We start from the raw sequence: 16,821 nt of genomic DNA, 5'->3' as shown, positions 1-16,821 counted from the left end.
CTTTAGGGAAATGGACAGTGGCATCCTCAGCTAAACTTTTACATCCTGTCAAAGGCACTGGCAGTCATAGGATGCAGACATGATTCACTGATGTTGGTTCAGTGTTCATGTGCTTCTCAGAGCAAAGCTGTGAGTAAATAAAAGCTTGTTTCTTATTCCTCATTCCATTATTTCTCCTCCAGATATAAAGCAAGTTTTTAGGACCAAATAGAACATTTTCCTTTTTTTCAGGACCCTTTTGTTGTCCCACTTATTAGGTTCTAGATTCTCAAGTTCTACCATTTTGTTTAATACCTAGTCAAGGTCCTGGAACACCACAAGTGGTAATAATGGCAGTAGTTAATGTCATCACTGAGATAAATTGGTGCTTTAGAATTTAAACTTCAGAAGGACTATCTTAAAGATGTTATTTTCCACTAGTGCCTTTACACTGTCCTTTTGAATAAAGTCATTTCTCATTGAAAATGTGAAGAAAAAGGAATATTTCCTAGTTAACAATTCAAAATGGTGACATGGAAGGGAAAGTCAGAAAGTCCTGAGGAAGAATTGGGATTGATGAGTAGTTCTGATATTCCAAAGATGCAAGATTCATTCTCTGTGGGGATAACTTGTGGGTCAACTATCACATAATTTCTTTCAGATTCTGATACTTTAGCACAATGTGTTGCCAATGGAAACAGGCTTGCTAGCCTCCTCCTATATGTCACCCCTTAATTGCCCAGAGCCCTGTCCTGCCCCAAAGTGTTTGAAACAGTCAAGAATTGAATTTGTTTTTTTTCCAGTTTTTTATGAAGCAATGATTTAATAATAAACCTTAGAAAACCTGAAAGTGATATATGTAGCTACATGGCAGATTAAAATGTAAGACTCTTTCTCTGTCTCTATGTCTTTGTCTCTCTGTCTCTCTTTCGTGTGTGTGTGTGTGTGTGTGTGTGTGTGTGTGTGTGTGTGTGTCTGTGTCTGTGTCTCTGTGTCATTGTGTCATTGTGCTTGTGAGTGTGTGTGTGTGAATAATTCAGTGTACTGTTTCCTTTGGAAGTTCTCAGAGAAACTTTAGTGGCTGTGTACTATATTTAGTCTCAATAATTCTTCACATAAGTGAGTTGTGAGTGATTATGCATCTTTACCCTAGACACCTAAGCATAACCAACATACTTAGGACAGGTGAGACTTTAGTTCCTCTCCAGTCATAATAAGCAGTATTGTGGTCATGTTCACAGGTGAGTCCAAATACATATTCCCCAAGAATATCATTTGACATGGCAGTACTGTAAAGGATAAAAAGAATGCCGAAGATCATCATGCTCTACTCTGAAGGGCATATACTGTTTTCTATTGTTCACAGAAAAGTATGTAGTCTAGGCAGGAGACATGAACTGTCTCTTGGAACAGAATTATCAAAGCTGATGCTAAAATTATACCTAGAATCCTTTTTAATTCCTTTTTTTCAGCACTTAGAAAAATTTAGTCTAAAAACCAGACATGTAAATGGGCATGTGTACCACATAATACCAATGAGTTGAAGTAGAAGAATCAGAACAGTTGCTCAGAGGAAAAATATCTTGAGTCAAGAAATAGAACTTGGACAACCAGAGTGAAAACCACTCAATTTCTGCATCTATCAAATCTTACTGAAACTGAAAAGTCAAGAGAGCCCTCTGAGTCACAGCACTGAACTAGCAATGATGTCAAAGAACAGGGCATGCATTACTGTGTAGAGTTCTGATTAAGCCAGTCATGCATGGATTTGCATTTTGGTTGAGAAATTCTTGGTCCTGCCCACTCTCAGTTAGTTCTACATCTACTGGGCTGAGAAGCCAGTTCTATAAAGAGATCCTTGGCTGATTGACTGCAGAATCCTGGAACTCAGATCCTACACTACGTTGGAGAAGCTGGTGAGTGTCATTTCTTGAATTTTTCTGTCTCCCTGGTCTTCTATGTGATGTAGTTACTTTTGAGAGAGTAAGTGTAGCAAGTCCAGTTTTGATCATGGCATGAATGTTACCTACCTAGTCCTCAGAAACTTATCAATGCATACCACAGACCACTGTGACAAGTGGCTTTCCTTTTTATTTAGTAGGTGCTTGAATAGAGTATATTCCTCTTTGATGTGCATACTTTGGTGTTCTTTGAAAGGTCATGTTCTTTAGCAGGTATGAGAACCTGAGGCTTTCCTGCGATGCCCTTTACTGTCCAACGCCAGATAGCTTGTTGGGATGATACGGGTAATGATAGGTACAGGTTCATTTGAGGTTTCTCAGGATGCCAGAACTTGAGATTGCTATTCTTGAAGGTGTTGCTATGTAAAATAGCCTATTTCTTTTTTTTTTTATTTTTTTTAAATTTTTAATATTTTTTATTACACATTTTCCTCAATTACATTTCCATTGCTATCCCAAAAGTCCCCCATAGCGCCCCCCACTTCCCTACCCACCCATTCCCATTCTTTTGGCCCTGGCATTCCCCTATATTGGGGCATATAAAGTTTGCAAGTCCAATGGGCCTCTCTTTCCAGTAATGGCCGATAGGCCATCTTTCCATACATATGCAGCTAGAGACAAGAGCTCCGGGGTACTGGTTAGTTCATCATGTTGTTCCAACTATAGGGTTGCAGATCCCTTTAGCTCCTTGGGTACTTTCTCTAGCTCCTCCATTGGGAGCCCTGTGATACATCCACTAGCTGACTGTGAGCATCCACTCCTGTGTTTGCTAGGCCCTGGCATAGTCTCACAAGAGACAGCTATATTTGGGTCCTTTCAGCAAAATCTTGCTAGTGTATGCATTGGTGTCAGCGTTTCCACCAGGAAAAGAGCATTAAACAAGGAAGGATTTCCCAAGGCTGGTGCAACAGAGTGCTTGCAGGAAAGGGTAAACCCAGGAAGTCCTAAATCAAGAGTTGGGGAATAATATTCATTCCAGGAAGTAGAAATGGATCTGATGTTCATGTGTCCTTCTATCTTCTCTGTTATGATCACCCCTAAGCATTTTCATGTAATGTCTTTCAGATCCTGAGACTTCAGAAAGATGTCATACCAAGAGCAGCAGTGCAAGCAGCCCTGCCAGCCTCCTCCTGTGTGCCCACCACCAAAGTGCCCAGAGCCCTGTCCTCCACCAAAGTGCCCAGAGCCCTGTCCTCTGCCAAAGTGCCCTGAGCCTTGTCCTCCTCCAAAGTGTCCTGAACCTTGTCCTGAGCCATGTCTTCCTTCTCCATGCCAGCAGAAATGCCCTCCTGTGCAAACTCCTCCACCATGCCAGCAGAAGTGCCCACCCAAGAGCAAGTGAGCATGGCAGCAATCTTCAGAACAAAGGGAAGAGAAGGGAATCTATTGTCTTTCCATACCAATACTTCTATCTTCCACTCAAAGGATATCTTGGATGCAAACGAATCTTTTCTACCCTTCATCTTTCAAATGCCTGCTACATCTCATTATAGGGAAGGCATTTCTCTGAGACTGTAAAACTGCTTTTTATCAATGGAATGCTGAGAATGTTCCTCCTTCAATAGATTCATATACCAGATGTTCAGAGGAAAGTCTAGTAGATGTCCCTCAGTGCCTTCACAGTATGGTTTTCAAATCTGTGTGTCACAGATGTTACATTTGCTGAATAAAGTATAATCTTTTCAATGGTATTCATGTGTTCTTTTCTTTTAAAACTCACTTTTCTATCTTTGTGATATGCTCATTTTCCTATATTTTTAACCTTTGGTCCACACGTCAATTTATACCATTTGTATTCTGATAGAATTTTGAGTCATGGCAAAGATTACTTAGTGTTTGGTTGCTTGAAGGACATATTACTTCATTTCACAAAACTATAATCTCTCCTTTTATGATATGCTCACTTAAGAAGATGTGATTTTCAATCATATATATACAGGTTGGATCACATTTGCACCTACACCTCACACATTTTGTTCTTATTTGTTCCCTAATATTTACACATGTCCATTAATATATCCTTGTTAATATATTGTTTTTACATCTAAAAAAATGCTCACCATGTTTTGTAGAATGTCCTTGTTCTTTTCCCTTTTTATTTATTTATTTATTTATTTATTTATTTATTTATTTATTTATTCACTTTACATCCAGACTGTAGTCCTCTTCCACCTCTCTTTCTACTCACACCCTCTCATAGCCCTCTTTCCCTTGTTCCTTCTCTTCAAAGAATATTCTTATTGTTCTTAACACTATGATATTTAGTTATAACAATTAGCATGAATGCAACATGATGTCATTGTTCTTTATGACTGAATATTACTCTGCTACATATATATGTCATACTTTCTTAATAGGATCATCCATTGATGGGCACCAATCTTGATTATTTAACTTGCATATTATGAGTTGTGATATAATAAAGATGGACATACAGATATCTCTTGAGTATGCTCCTTTGTATAAATACACAAGCAATTCCTAGCAATCTTATGTTAGCACAGCTTTTCTTGTTTGTTAGGAGGAAACTGCATGCCGATTTTCATTCTGGACAAATTAATCTCCAGTCTGTTCAGTAGTGTGTTTCGGTTCTCTTTATTTGTATTCTGGCTAAGTCTTGTTATCATTTTGAGAGTACTCATTTGTACCTTGGAGCAACAGGATTTAACAAAGTCTATTTGCATTTTCCTGAAATTTCAGGAACCAAGCTATGTTTTATTTTTACTATTAGTCATTGAAACTATTAAACACATCAATGACTTGTCTTTGCCAAACTAGAATAAATGCAAGTCTTTTTTTGATGCAATCATTGACAACAATTTAGAATTAGATATGCATCAGGGCCAGGTGGTTGTTGATATCTATCATCACCTACCACTTTCAGTATCTATACTATAATGCTCAACTTCACTTACACCATCATACCTATGTTCATCATCTCCACCACAAGTTCATCACTACTACCACTGCCTATAACACCAGTAGGACCATAACCACCACAATTATAGTGTCACAGTGTAGAGTGGCTTAGATATAACCAACTTGTACAGACAATATAAATTCTTTACTATCTATTTTCACTTTATTTTTATATTGTCTATTGTGGCCTCCCTTCCCCCAGCCTGGAACTTGCTTGCTCAAAGGTGGAGCTACCGGCTCATTTGTCCTGCCACGCCCACTGCTGGAACCTGCCTTTGCTGCCTGGAGGCACACACGTGTTCGTCCTGCTACTGGACCCTGAGTTACTTGGCGGGATATTGGGTTCCCTCCCCCTTCCTTTATAACTGAGTGTCTGGAATTAGTAAAATTGAGCTTTGATCAGGATTTGTCTTAGCTCCATTCTTTCTTCCACCCCGTCTAGATTCCTCTCTTTTCAGCGAACTGCCATTCTCAGTTGAACCGTTCGTGTTGTGGACTGCAGGCAGGCCGCAACAGTCTATGTTTTGTGTAATATGGACCATAAAGGAAAAAAATCAGGGGATCATCATATTTAAATGCTTGGCAATGCTTAAACACACAGAAGAAAAACAAAAATGGGTTTCAAATATTGTCCTTCTTTCTACCTTTGCCACTGGCATCCCTTAACTGTCTATAACATTTAAACAAATTCTCTTCATGCCTCATTGATAAAATTATTTTGTGATTTGATCTCATTCTATGTGAGTTTGAATTGGTGTTTCCCATGCTTGTTTAGCACTGTTAATAGTGTAGATATGCAGCTTTTCTTCATAACTATTGAGCCCTCCATCAATTCAGGTCCTGACAAATGAGAACTAAGTCCTGTCTTAGGGACTGAGATATGCAAAATCAGAGTGTTAGTAGAATGAAGAGATGTACTCTTCTAATAGATGGAGTCTGAAATTTATTTGCCTCTAAGTCACCAAGGCACTATATTCACTTACAGGTCCCTTGAGGAAAGGTGTGAGGCTCTGTTGTTTCTGCAGTTTTCTTGGTTATTTCTCCTGAAGATGAGTCATCTCCTTGGTGGAACTTTCAATTATTTAATATTGAGAAAAAAGGTTCTTAATGGATTTACCAGATTTATAAATTTAACTATGCCTTTCTAATATCTCTTTTTACAATCTTCCAGCATATATCCTTGTGGAAAGGAATAGCATTTTCTGTGGAATACATCACAACAAAGAAAAGACTTTTCAACATAGAAAAATAGAAATTCACTCATGATAAATATAGGAGGAGAATCGACACAGTGTCCCACAGACCATGCATGAGATTAAAAAAATTTTTTTAATTGAAGAAATGCATGCCTATCCTTTAGAAATGATTTAGTTTACACAACGTGCAGGATTTTTTTCCTGTGAATGTTCTGCATGGAAATTTTTCCTCAGTATCCTTAGTCATGTGATGGGTTATTCTGCAGTGTTAGCAGCAGTAAAAGCAGCCCTTCCAGGGGCACATGAGTGCTTACTCAATTTTCCTATAAATGTGAGATAGGGTTATGGTGTTTCAGGACAGGAAATAACAACCTAACTTCTGGAAATCAGTGTGACCTTTAAACCAAAACTTCTAAGGTAGTGTCATTAGTGTGTCATTAGTTACCTGGTACTTAAAGAGCTATTTTTTTTTAAGGACTAGACCAATTTACATTATACTTCTTCCCTAGATGAAGCTCATGTTTCCTGGTGGAGACCCTGTTTTTAATAATGATCACATTTCATGATTAATTGCTCTCTCAAGTAGTTTTTGTCCAGATTTGAGCTCCCCAAAACAAAGTGTCTTTCTGCATTGGCTCAAACTCCTATCTGGCTTTTAATTGTCAAATTGACTATCTAGAATAAGACCTTTAACTCCTATATGTCAACTTCATTTTCTTCCTAGAATGAATGTAACAAGAGTTATCCTGATATTTCAATAGCTTATTATAATGGCTGACATATGATTAAATCCAAGGCAATATGATTGTGTTACCATCCTACCTACGGCCAACATCACTGACAGTCTACTTGTCCTGGAAGGAAGTTGCAATCCAGCTAGGCTATGGAATGAAAAGTTTGTGAACATTTGACAACTTGTAATGTAGTAGTTTCTCCTTTTTATACAATGGGATTGCTGAGAAATTTCTACTTCTGGCAAGATGGAGCATAAGCTATTTCTGATTAATACTGTTAAATACCACACCAAACAACAGGATTTTAATATATTAAAAAATTAAAATGCTGCAAGACCCAGTTAAAAAAAGGCCCAGGTGACAAATGTGATATCCAAAGAAGGACACAATGCAGATTTCTGGCTTTTTATTTTGAGATAGCATCTCATGTAATTTCTCATCTTCCTGACTTCACATCTCAAGTGCTCCATTTGTATTTTTTTATGCAGTGCTATGGATAAATCTCATGCTTTGTACATAGCACAAGTTCTGAATGGTATCCTATAGACAACAGATGTCTGTGCTTCACAATTAATTTTACAAGATAACAGTATTTTGATACCAGTGTTGAACAATAGCCATATGGATTTTCTGAATGAATCCTGAGATGGAAATATTGGGAAAAAGATATAATGTGGGTGCTTCAGAGGGGTATACATTTCAAATAACTTCTTAGATGTGGGATTTTGTGACCACTTATCCTTCTAGTTTATAGGTTATTCTCTGTTTTTTTTTAACACATGTAGGTCTTCATCATGTCATAGGTTCTGAATTCATATGTGTATCAGCCCTGTTATGTGTGCAAGTACAAGAAGCTCTTTCTTTGGAGTCATCCCCCATTTTTGGGTCTTTCAATCTTTTCACCTATTCCCTAAACTTGAAGAAATCTGTCTGATAAAGGCATCCCATTAAGATTGAATGCTCCAAACTCCTTGATCTGCTACACGACGTACAATGTGGGTTTCAGTGTTCTTTCATCTATTGTTAGAAGGAGTTTCGCTGACAAGAGTTCAGTGATGTACTTTTCTATGGGTATAGCAATGTTATTAAGGGTCATTTTATTGTCATGGTCATTTCGCAAAATAATTATCATAAATTTCTCCCTTCCTAGTCCCCCCTCACAGACTTCTTTCCTCCATCATACCTCCCTTTCACCTCTGAGAGGGTGATTCTCTGGTATCCCCCAACCATGAGGCATCAAGTCTCTATAGGATTAAGTGCATATTCTCTCACTGAGGCCAGACAAGTCAGTCTTCTGCTACATATGTGCCAAGTTCTCCAAAACAGTGCATGTATACACTTTTGTTGTTAGCTTAGTCTTTGGGATCTCCCAGAGTTCAAGGTAATTGACATGGTTGGTCTTCCTGTGGGGTTGCCATCCCTTCCAGCTCCTTCAATTCCTCCATTAGAGTTCTCAATTTCCATCCAATGCTTGGCTGTAGTATCTACATCTGTTTCAGTCAGCTACTGGGTAAAGCTCGTCAGAAGTAAGCCAGGCTAGGCACTTGTTATACATGTCCTTTTGGGTCCTGGTTACTTCACTCAAATGATATTCTCAAGTTCCATCCATTTCTCTGCAAAATTCATGATACCCTTGCTTTTAATAGCTGACTAGTATTCCATTTTGTACATTTTCTGTATCCATTCTTCAGTTGAGGGATATCTGGGTTGCTTCCAATTTCTGGCTATTATGAATAAGGCTACTATGAATAAAGCGGAGCATGTGTGTTTCTGATAGTGTAAGAATGTCCACAGTTGTCCAAGTTTGCACTCTCAGCAGCAGTAGTTGAGTATTTCTCTTGGTCGACACCCTCACCAGCATGTGCTGTCCTTTGTTTTGTTTTGTTTTAGCCATTTTGATGAGTGTAAGATGGAATCTCAGAATTGTTTTGATTTGCATTTCTCTGATGACTAAAGATGTTGAGCCTTTCTTTAGGTGCTTCTTGCCATTCGAGATTTCTCTATTGATAATTCTATATTTAGCTCTGTACCCTATTTTTTTTAATTGTATAATTTGGATTGTTAGTGTCTAACTTCTTGACTTCTTTATATATTTTGGAAATTACCCCCTGTCAGATGTATGGATAGTGAAGATATTTTCTGAATCGATACACTGTCTTTTTGTTCTAATCATATTGTTCTTTGACTTACATAATATTTTCAGTTTCATGAGGTCCCATTTTTTAATTTGTGGCCTTAATCCCTGAGCATTGGTGTTCTGTTTAGGAAGTTGTCTCCTGTACTGACAAGTTCAAGGCTTCTGTCCCACTTTCTGTCCTGTTATATTTAGTGTATCTGGTTTTATATTGAGGTGTACAGGCTAATATGTAAGGAAAGCAGAGGAGAGAAAAGGGAGATGGGTGGTGTGTATGTTTGGGGGGATTTTCAGGATGTGTCAGAACCTGGGATAGGGATAGGCCTCAGAGGGTCTGTGGGGGCAGCTCCAGCTCAGACTCCTAGCAGTGATGGATATGAACTCTGAAGTGACCTCTTGAGTCTTGCATGTAACCAGGCAAGACTCCCAGTATAGGGATCAGGACAGAAACAAACACACAAAACCTTCTACCAAAAATATGTCCTCCCTACAAGATGTGCCAGGACAAAATTAGAACAGAGACTGAGGGAATGGCCAACCAATGCTCCAAAATTGAGACCCATAGGAACCCTTGACATTATTAATGATACTCTGTATACTTACAAGTAGGAACCTAGCATAACTGTCCTCTGAGAGGCTCCATCTATCAGTCAATGGAAAGAGATACAGAGACTCACACCCCAACATTAGATGTAACTCCTGGAGTCTTAAGGAAGAGTTGTGAGAAGAATTGAATATCTTGAACAGGATAAGAACTCCAAAGAAAGACTGTCAGAGTCAACTAAACTGGACCCTTGGAGCTCCCAGAGACTTAACACTAACCAAAGAGCAAACATGGACTGGACCTAGGTCCCAGAACATATGTAGTAGATAAGCAGCTTTGTCTTCATGCTGGTTCCCAACATCTGGAGCAGGGGCTCTCTTTGAGCTTGTCTGCCTGCTTGCTTGTGGCTCCTGTGCCCTAAATGGATCATCTTGTATGGCCTCTGTGGGAGAGGATACATGTACTACCACAGCAACTTGATGAACAGTGTGGAGGATGGGGGGCATTATTGAAGGGTTTCCCTTTCTCAAGAGAGAAGGGGTAGGTACAATTGGAGAGGACTAGTGTGAGGGGTTACTTGGAGGAGGAGACCTGGTTTTGGTTGTAAAGTAAATTGAGAAATAAGTTTGATATATACCATGTTAATTTAAAATAGATACATAGAGTGTATTAACCCCCATTCAACACTTCATTCAACCTTCATTAACATTCATTCAAAATCTGTGGGAAAACATGGTACTTATCTTTGGGATATTTACTTATTTTCTTAATATGATACTATTAAAATAATACTTCTTAACTCTTCAATAATATCATAATGTGCATTTTTATATTAATTCACTCATCCACCAACTCCTCTATTGACCCTCTCCACTGTCACACCCTCACTTCTAAATCAATTTGAAGTTTTTTTCCAGCTGTCTATAAATCTAGATTATAATTCTCAAGGAGTCTTGGCAGTGTGACCTAGCCAAAGTGTGGTCAACCTGCCAGGGTCCTCTCATTAAAGAAAACTGACTCCCTTTCTGCCAGTAAGTATCAAATACAAATAGCTATACCCATGGATCAGTGCATCACTTATTCCTCATAGAGAAGTTTCTTCATGTAGCATGGCAATTAACACAGACTTCTCCATTGGTCAATGCAAAAAGGAGAGAAATCTTGGGAGTCCTTGGGCATAGGGAGTTATTTTAATGCTATGTACATTTAAGAGAACAATAATATTGCATTCTCCCCTAGGGCCTATGACCTATCCAGCCTCGGGTTCTTGGCTTTGTTAACAGTACCAAAACCAGATATGAGTTCCATCTTATTGAACAGGTCTTTAGATGTAATCAGAAAATAGTTGGTTACTCCTCTAAGAGTCATGACACTATTGCATCAGTGTGCATGTCTTATTAGGGTAGTCAGTGTAGATTGTAGGTTTCACAGATTATGAGACAGATGATATTTTTAACCTCTAGCAGCGTACATATGAAATTCCAAAGTCATTAAATGTAGCTAATATGGACAAAGTTTCCACATGAGTGTCTGCTTGATTTCTCCGTAGTAGTTTGTGACTCAAGTATGCAGTATTTTCATTGAGAGGCAGAACATCAAACAATGAAGTTCTAGAGGGTAGCCATGAGCTTAAAGTTTGGTGGTCTATGGGATCCCATTCAATTCAAAACAGATAATTCTTTTCTGGTGTTGGAGTTTTTATTTGCCAGCATAAGAGGACAAGTTACAGTATTATGCCCACATTGTGAGGTAACTACGAAACCCCTTTTGTATATGCATATGTTTAAATTTTGAGAAGCTTCTATAACAGTAAGCACACAAATGGGTTTAACAACTTGACTTTAGTGCTAGTTATCCCTCTCTGTATTTACTCATTTGCCCTGTTTTCCCATTCCAATTTAATTTTTCATATTCCATCATTTTCCTTTAACCCCCTGTTCCCTTTGTTCTTAGGCATTTGAAACAAGAGTCTCAAAAATAACTAAACTGATGTTACCTGACACTAAAATCCCAGCTGACCAGGTAACTTCCTGATTTTGGATAAAAGAAATCAGGCATTTCCTTCAGCTCATGCTTTAGATGTGATTGGAAATATGGAAAGCAGTAAACAACCTGTGCCTTTGTTTTGAATGACCTTGCCTTTTCCCTGTGGTATGTACACTATCCTGTGTGAGCCATGCACGCACCACTGGGGTCACCTAGCCTCAGGTGCTGAACCAATGGCACTTTTCCTAGAGGGACATGGACACTGGCATTCTTGGCTAAACTCTTCCTTACTTTCAGAAGCTCCGACAGCCACAGAAACTTGATGTGCTTGACTGCAGTAGATTCAGTGCCTGTGTTCTTTTCAGAAGCGGAGATTGAAGCCAGTTAAAACATACTCTTATCTTCTTCATGCAATTCCCCTGTTTATAATTATAAGGTAAAATTGTTTTCCCATTCTTTTTAAAAATGTTTTTAAGTTATAATTCCAAAATTAAATTTTGGAAGCCCTCTTGGTCACTTTATCAAGACAAGAAGGCTCTAACAACAGAACTTTAAACATTTAATGTCCTATATCCAGTTAGTGTTCTAGAATACAGAAAGAATGAGAAATGGTGGGACTCCTGAACATATTGATTACATAGAGATTTATTCAGAAATAGTCATTAAAATACACAATTAAGAGGAGGATCAGGCCTTAGTCTTATGAGAGGAAATATGTGCTATAAAATGACAAGCAGCTAAAGTAGATGCTTTTTTTTTTGATCCAGCAAAGATTAAAGAGACAGTGTCAAAAAACAAGAAAGAAAAATTTCAACAACCAATTATACCACCCTTACCTCCACAAGCTTTTCTAACTGCAACAAAATACTAAAGCTGAGAAAGGAGGGATGACCTCTGAGTCACTGTACTTTACCCCGTGACTATGTCCAGGAACAGGATATTTCCTATTTTTGAGAGTCCCGGTTAGGTCAGTTAAACACAGATTTGCATTCTGGTTATGAAATTGTTGGATGATGCTACAGTGAATTGTCTTTACATCCTACAGGGAGGGGCAGCCAGTCTTATAAAAAGGTGCTTGGATGAATAACTACAAGACACTTGGTACTCAAGCTCTGGACTAAGGAGAACCTGGTGAGTTTGACTTCCCAAATTGATTTGTGTTTATGCCTTCTCATACAGTTTCATTTGAAGAGACATGGTGGTTCCAAACTTTGAGCAAGTGTAAAATGTTAGGTACTGAGCTGGAGACATGGATCAGTGATTAGAGCACTATTTTCTTCCAGAGGTTCTGAGTTCAGTTCCTAACAACCATATGGTGACCTGTACTGCTGTCTTCTGCCTTCTCCTGATATACAGGCATTTAAACAGATACAACACACATAGACTAAAAAAAAAAAAACAGCTTTCAAGAAAAACGTTAGCTACTGACTGGCCTGAATTTAAGCTGTGTAGTAAAGTGACACACAATATTAGGTTGTTTTTGCTTTGATGTGTAGGTGGTTGATGCCTATATGGAAAATCACGGCAATCAGAAGCGTTGATTTGAAGAAGATGGCAGAACATTGAATTTTCATTTTCTTACATTTTGTTGCCCTTTACAAAGGCTTATGTCTTAGCAAACATTAGACTTTTAATTTTCCTAGACATCCTCCAATGTGAACCCTATCCTTTTGGATTTCACAGTTGCTAATAATAATAATGATTGGTTTTGAAATTACTTATGGTTTCAGAAAGTGAGTTTGATATTCTTGAATACATTATTTTGTATAAGCAATGCTACCCTGTTCTTTGATAAAGAGATATTTCCCAGTGTGGGGTATGTAACCAAAGAAGGACTTTCAAAATTAAGTGAAACAAATCACTAAATTGGAAGAAACATATAAGAAGTGCTAATAGAAGAAGTATTAGGGAGGTTAATGTGTATATATTAGAGAATTACTATTCAATATTCTATAAACTTGAGCTTTCTATATGAGAATCACATCTTCTGAAAGAAAACTGTCATGTAATCTTTTTCAGAACCTAAGACTTCAGCATAATGTCTTACCAACAGCAGCAGTGCAAGCAGCCTTGCCAGCCTCCTCCTGTGTGCCCACCCCCTAAGTGCCCAGAGCCATGTCCTCCCCCAAAGTGCCCAGAGCCTTGTCCTCCCCCAAAGTGCCCAGAGCCTTGTCCTCCCCCAAAGTGCCCAGAGCCTTGTCCTCCCCCAAAGTGCCCTGAGCCATGTCCCCCTCCCTCATACCAGCAGAAATGCCCTCCTGTGCAACCTTCTCCACCATGTCAACAGAAGTGTCCACCCAAGAACAAATGAGGTCCTCAGAAGTCATCATGACAAGGGGAAGAGAAGAGAATCCATCTCATGTACTTCCATAGCAACACCTCCATCTTCCCTCCAAAGCCATTCATGGATGCCAAAAACCCCCTGTACTTCAGCCTTCCACCTCCATGTGCCTGTGATAACTCCTGAAAGGGAAGGCATTTCCCTGCTTTTGCTGTCAAGCAGATACCGAGAATAGTCCTTCGTCAGCGCTTCACTGTCCCAGATGCTCAGAAGGAAGAGTTGCCGCAGTCTACCCTGTTCCCACACAGGACACTTTTCAAATCTGTCTGACATTTTGCCATAGTAGTGGTCATTGTTGCTTATTTCCTGAATAAAAGGAATCTTGTTGATTGTATGCATGTATGCTTTCTTCTAAAACTCACTTTATTCCCTTTATGTCATGCCCATGTTCATATATATTTTTCTTCAGAGATAATTGTTTTTTCATTTTTATTTTATTTTATTTTAATCTTCTTTTTTTTTTCCAACACATAACCACGCCTGACTGGCTTCTTTTATTGAGGAGGGACGTGGGTAAGAACAAGTAAAGACAGCTGGGACCCTAGGTTGGGAAGAATCCCCCCTCCCCGTATGCACCCACTGCCCCAAATAAAAAATAACCAACTATGGGGGAGCAGCCGAGATAGTGACGGGGAGGCTAGGAGTGGGCAGGGAAGGACACTCGGAATTGAGGGCAGCAGTGAAGAGACCATGCTTGTGCTGGGAGAGCCCGAGGTGGCACTGGATGAGTCTGTCTTCCTTGTAGGAATGTATAAATATAAAGATAAGCCTTTCTTCTCTCTCTCCCCCCCCCTCCCTGCGCAGTGCTGCTCACCACCTTCCCAGCTCGCCTTTCCTCATTGGCGAAGGGAAGAGGGGGAAAAGCAAGTTATCACCGAATTGCGATCAGACCCACTTCCATCAGCTTCTGGATCTTCTGTGCTATTACAGGATTCTTTAAGTGTTCGCTCAGAGCCTGGGGGTCCTTTTGCATCTGCTCCAGGATGAGTGTCATGGCTGGGTCACTCATTATCTGCTGCACCTCAGGGTCAGCCATGGCCCGCCGCTTCACATCCTCAGGGCTATCATGTCTGTTGTACTGTGCCATCATACAGCGATGGTAACCATCTGCTGCTTCCTTACAGCTGGAGTCCAGGTCTAACGCTTTTTGGTACACACCCATGGCTTTTGTATAGTCCTTCATGGCTTCCAGAGCAGCTGCTTTCCGTGTATAACCCTTGATGAAGGTCGGCTCTAGCTGGATGCACTCCTCACAGTCCTTGAGTGCCAGCTGAAACTCCAGAAGCTTGGTGTAGCAGGCAGCTCGGTTGCTGTACAGTTTGGCATCTCTCGGGTTCCTTTTAATGGCTTCTGTATAGTGCTTCATGGCCTGGGGGTAGTCCCCTTTCTGGAAGCATTCGTTGCCCTTGTTCTTCTCCTCCAAAGCCAAGTCAGGGTTGATATAAGCCAGGCGCCCCTGTTCCTTCAGAATATTCTCTGCCTGCTGGCACTTCTTGAGCACATCTGGGGTTCGGTGCTCTGCCAGAGACTTGTTGTAGAAATGTATAGCATCCTTGTACCTTTCTTCTTTGAAATAGGAATTGCCAATTCGGGCATAAGCTTTGGTAATCTGCCGGTAGTCCTCTCGGTTCTCTCTGTCCACTTCAATGGCCTTCTCACAGAGCTCCCGGCATTTGTTATAGTCGCCCTTCTCAAAGTGCAAAGCTGCTTGATTAGTTATGTAAGTCATGTTGGTAGGGTCCAGTTCCGTGGCTCTGTCATAATGCTTCAGGGCCTTGTCAAAATCTTTCTTCTTGTAGGCATCATTTCCCAGCTCCTTCTCTTTCAGTGCCTGTTTCTTATTCTCTGGAAGATCTTCTTCCATTGGTTCTGGCTTGGCCTCCTTTTTGGGAGGAGGTGGGGGTGGGGGTGTTGCTGCCTCTTCCTCTTCACCCATGCTGCCCAGATCAACCCCAAGGAGGACACTGAGAGTAGTCATGACCCGGGGATCCTGTAGTTTCATGCCCAGGTCTGACGGCTTGTTCTGCAGCTGTTCTATGAGCTCCCTGTAGGTGGGGGTCACTGAGCAGTGACCTTGTCCTGGGGTCGTTTTCCAACTTTTGGTATAGATTAGGCAAGTTGAATGGATTCATGAATTCCCTCTCTGCCAGCCTGGCCTCCATGTTCTGCAAGCCCTCCTCAAATTGGAGATTATTGGCTTCATGTTTTAAACCTTCTTCATAGGTTCGTTTGGCTTCTTCAAACCAGTTTAGGAATTCATGGGCTGCTGCTTTTCTTGAATAACCCTTGCCCCAGTACGGCTTCAGGTCAACAGTCTTGCAGCCGTCCTCATAGGCCTTCTGGTAGTCTCCTTTCTTGGCGTAGGCTGCAGAGAGATTGCTGTAGAGCACATGGTCCTGGGGATCTAGTTTAATTGCCCCAGAGTAGCACTGTAAGGCATCATCAATGTTCCCAGCACTCAGGGCTTATTACCTTTCTCCTTTCGCTCATTCACCTGCTCCATAGCCTGGCCCAGAACCCCGTTGAATCGAATTTGTCCGCCCCACGTTCCCAACCGCACGCGCCGCCTTCTGGAACCTACTAGCTAACCTTTTTTTTTTTTTTTACACTCTAGATTTTTATCCCCCTCCCAGTTTACCCTGTGACTGTTCCACATCCCACACCTTCTCCCTCTCCCCCCCATCCCCCCCCCCATCTCCATGAGGATGTTCCCACCCACACCCCAACCCCACCAGATTTCCCCACTTCCTGGGGCCTCCAGTCTCTTGAGAGTTACATGCATTTTCTCTGACTTAACCTAGGCCCGGCATTCCTCTGGTGTATATGTGTTGGGGGCCTCTTATCAGCTGGTAGAGGCTGCCTGGTTGGTGGTCCACTGTCTGAGAGATCTTGGGGGTCTAGGTTAATTAAGACCAACCGCTGGTGCTCCTACAGAGTTGCCCTCCTCCTCAGCTTCTTTCAGGTTTTCCCTATTTCAAACACAGGGGTCAGCAGCTTCTATCTATTGGTTGGGTGTAAATATCTGCA

At 40.5% G+C, this 16,821-nt stretch overlaps 2 protein-coding genes and 1 pseudogene across 2 annotated transcripts; 2 read left to right on the top strand and 1 right to left on the bottom strand.

The window, feature by feature from the left end:
* Nucleotides 1-3,024: 3,024 nt before the first annotated feature.
* On the top strand, nucleotides 3,025-3,282 carry LOC110290596 (uncharacterized). The gene has a single exon (XM_021157148.1). The coding sequence runs from the start codon at nucleotides 3,025-3,027 to the stop codon at nucleotides 3,280-3,282; it is 258 nt and encodes an 85-aa protein (XP_021012807.1).
* A 10,209-nt stretch (nucleotides 3,283-13,491) lies between these two features.
* LOC110292017 (uncharacterized) lies at nucleotides 13,492-13,764 on the top strand. The gene has a single exon (XM_021159179.1). The coding sequence runs from the start codon at nucleotides 13,492-13,494 to the stop codon at nucleotides 13,762-13,764; it is 273 nt and encodes a 90-aa protein (XP_021014838.1).
* Nucleotides 13,765-14,615: 851 nt separating this feature from the next.
* Nucleotides 14,616-16,297, bottom strand: LOC110291583 (stress-induced-phosphoprotein 1 pseudogene; annotated as a pseudogene).
* Between the last annotated feature and the right edge of the window lie 524 nt (nucleotides 16,298-16,821).

This window comes from Mus caroli, unplaced genomic scaffold (assembly GCF_978045245.1).
Source record: "Mus caroli unplaced genomic scaffold, Mus_caroli_1 scaffold_3, whole genome shotgun sequence".
In the NCBI taxonomy this organism is placed as follows: Eukaryota; Metazoa; Chordata; class Mammalia; order Rodentia; family Muridae; genus Mus; species Mus caroli.
Note: the sequence above shows the minus strand (reverse complement) of the source record. Positions and strands in the feature narration are given on the sequence as shown.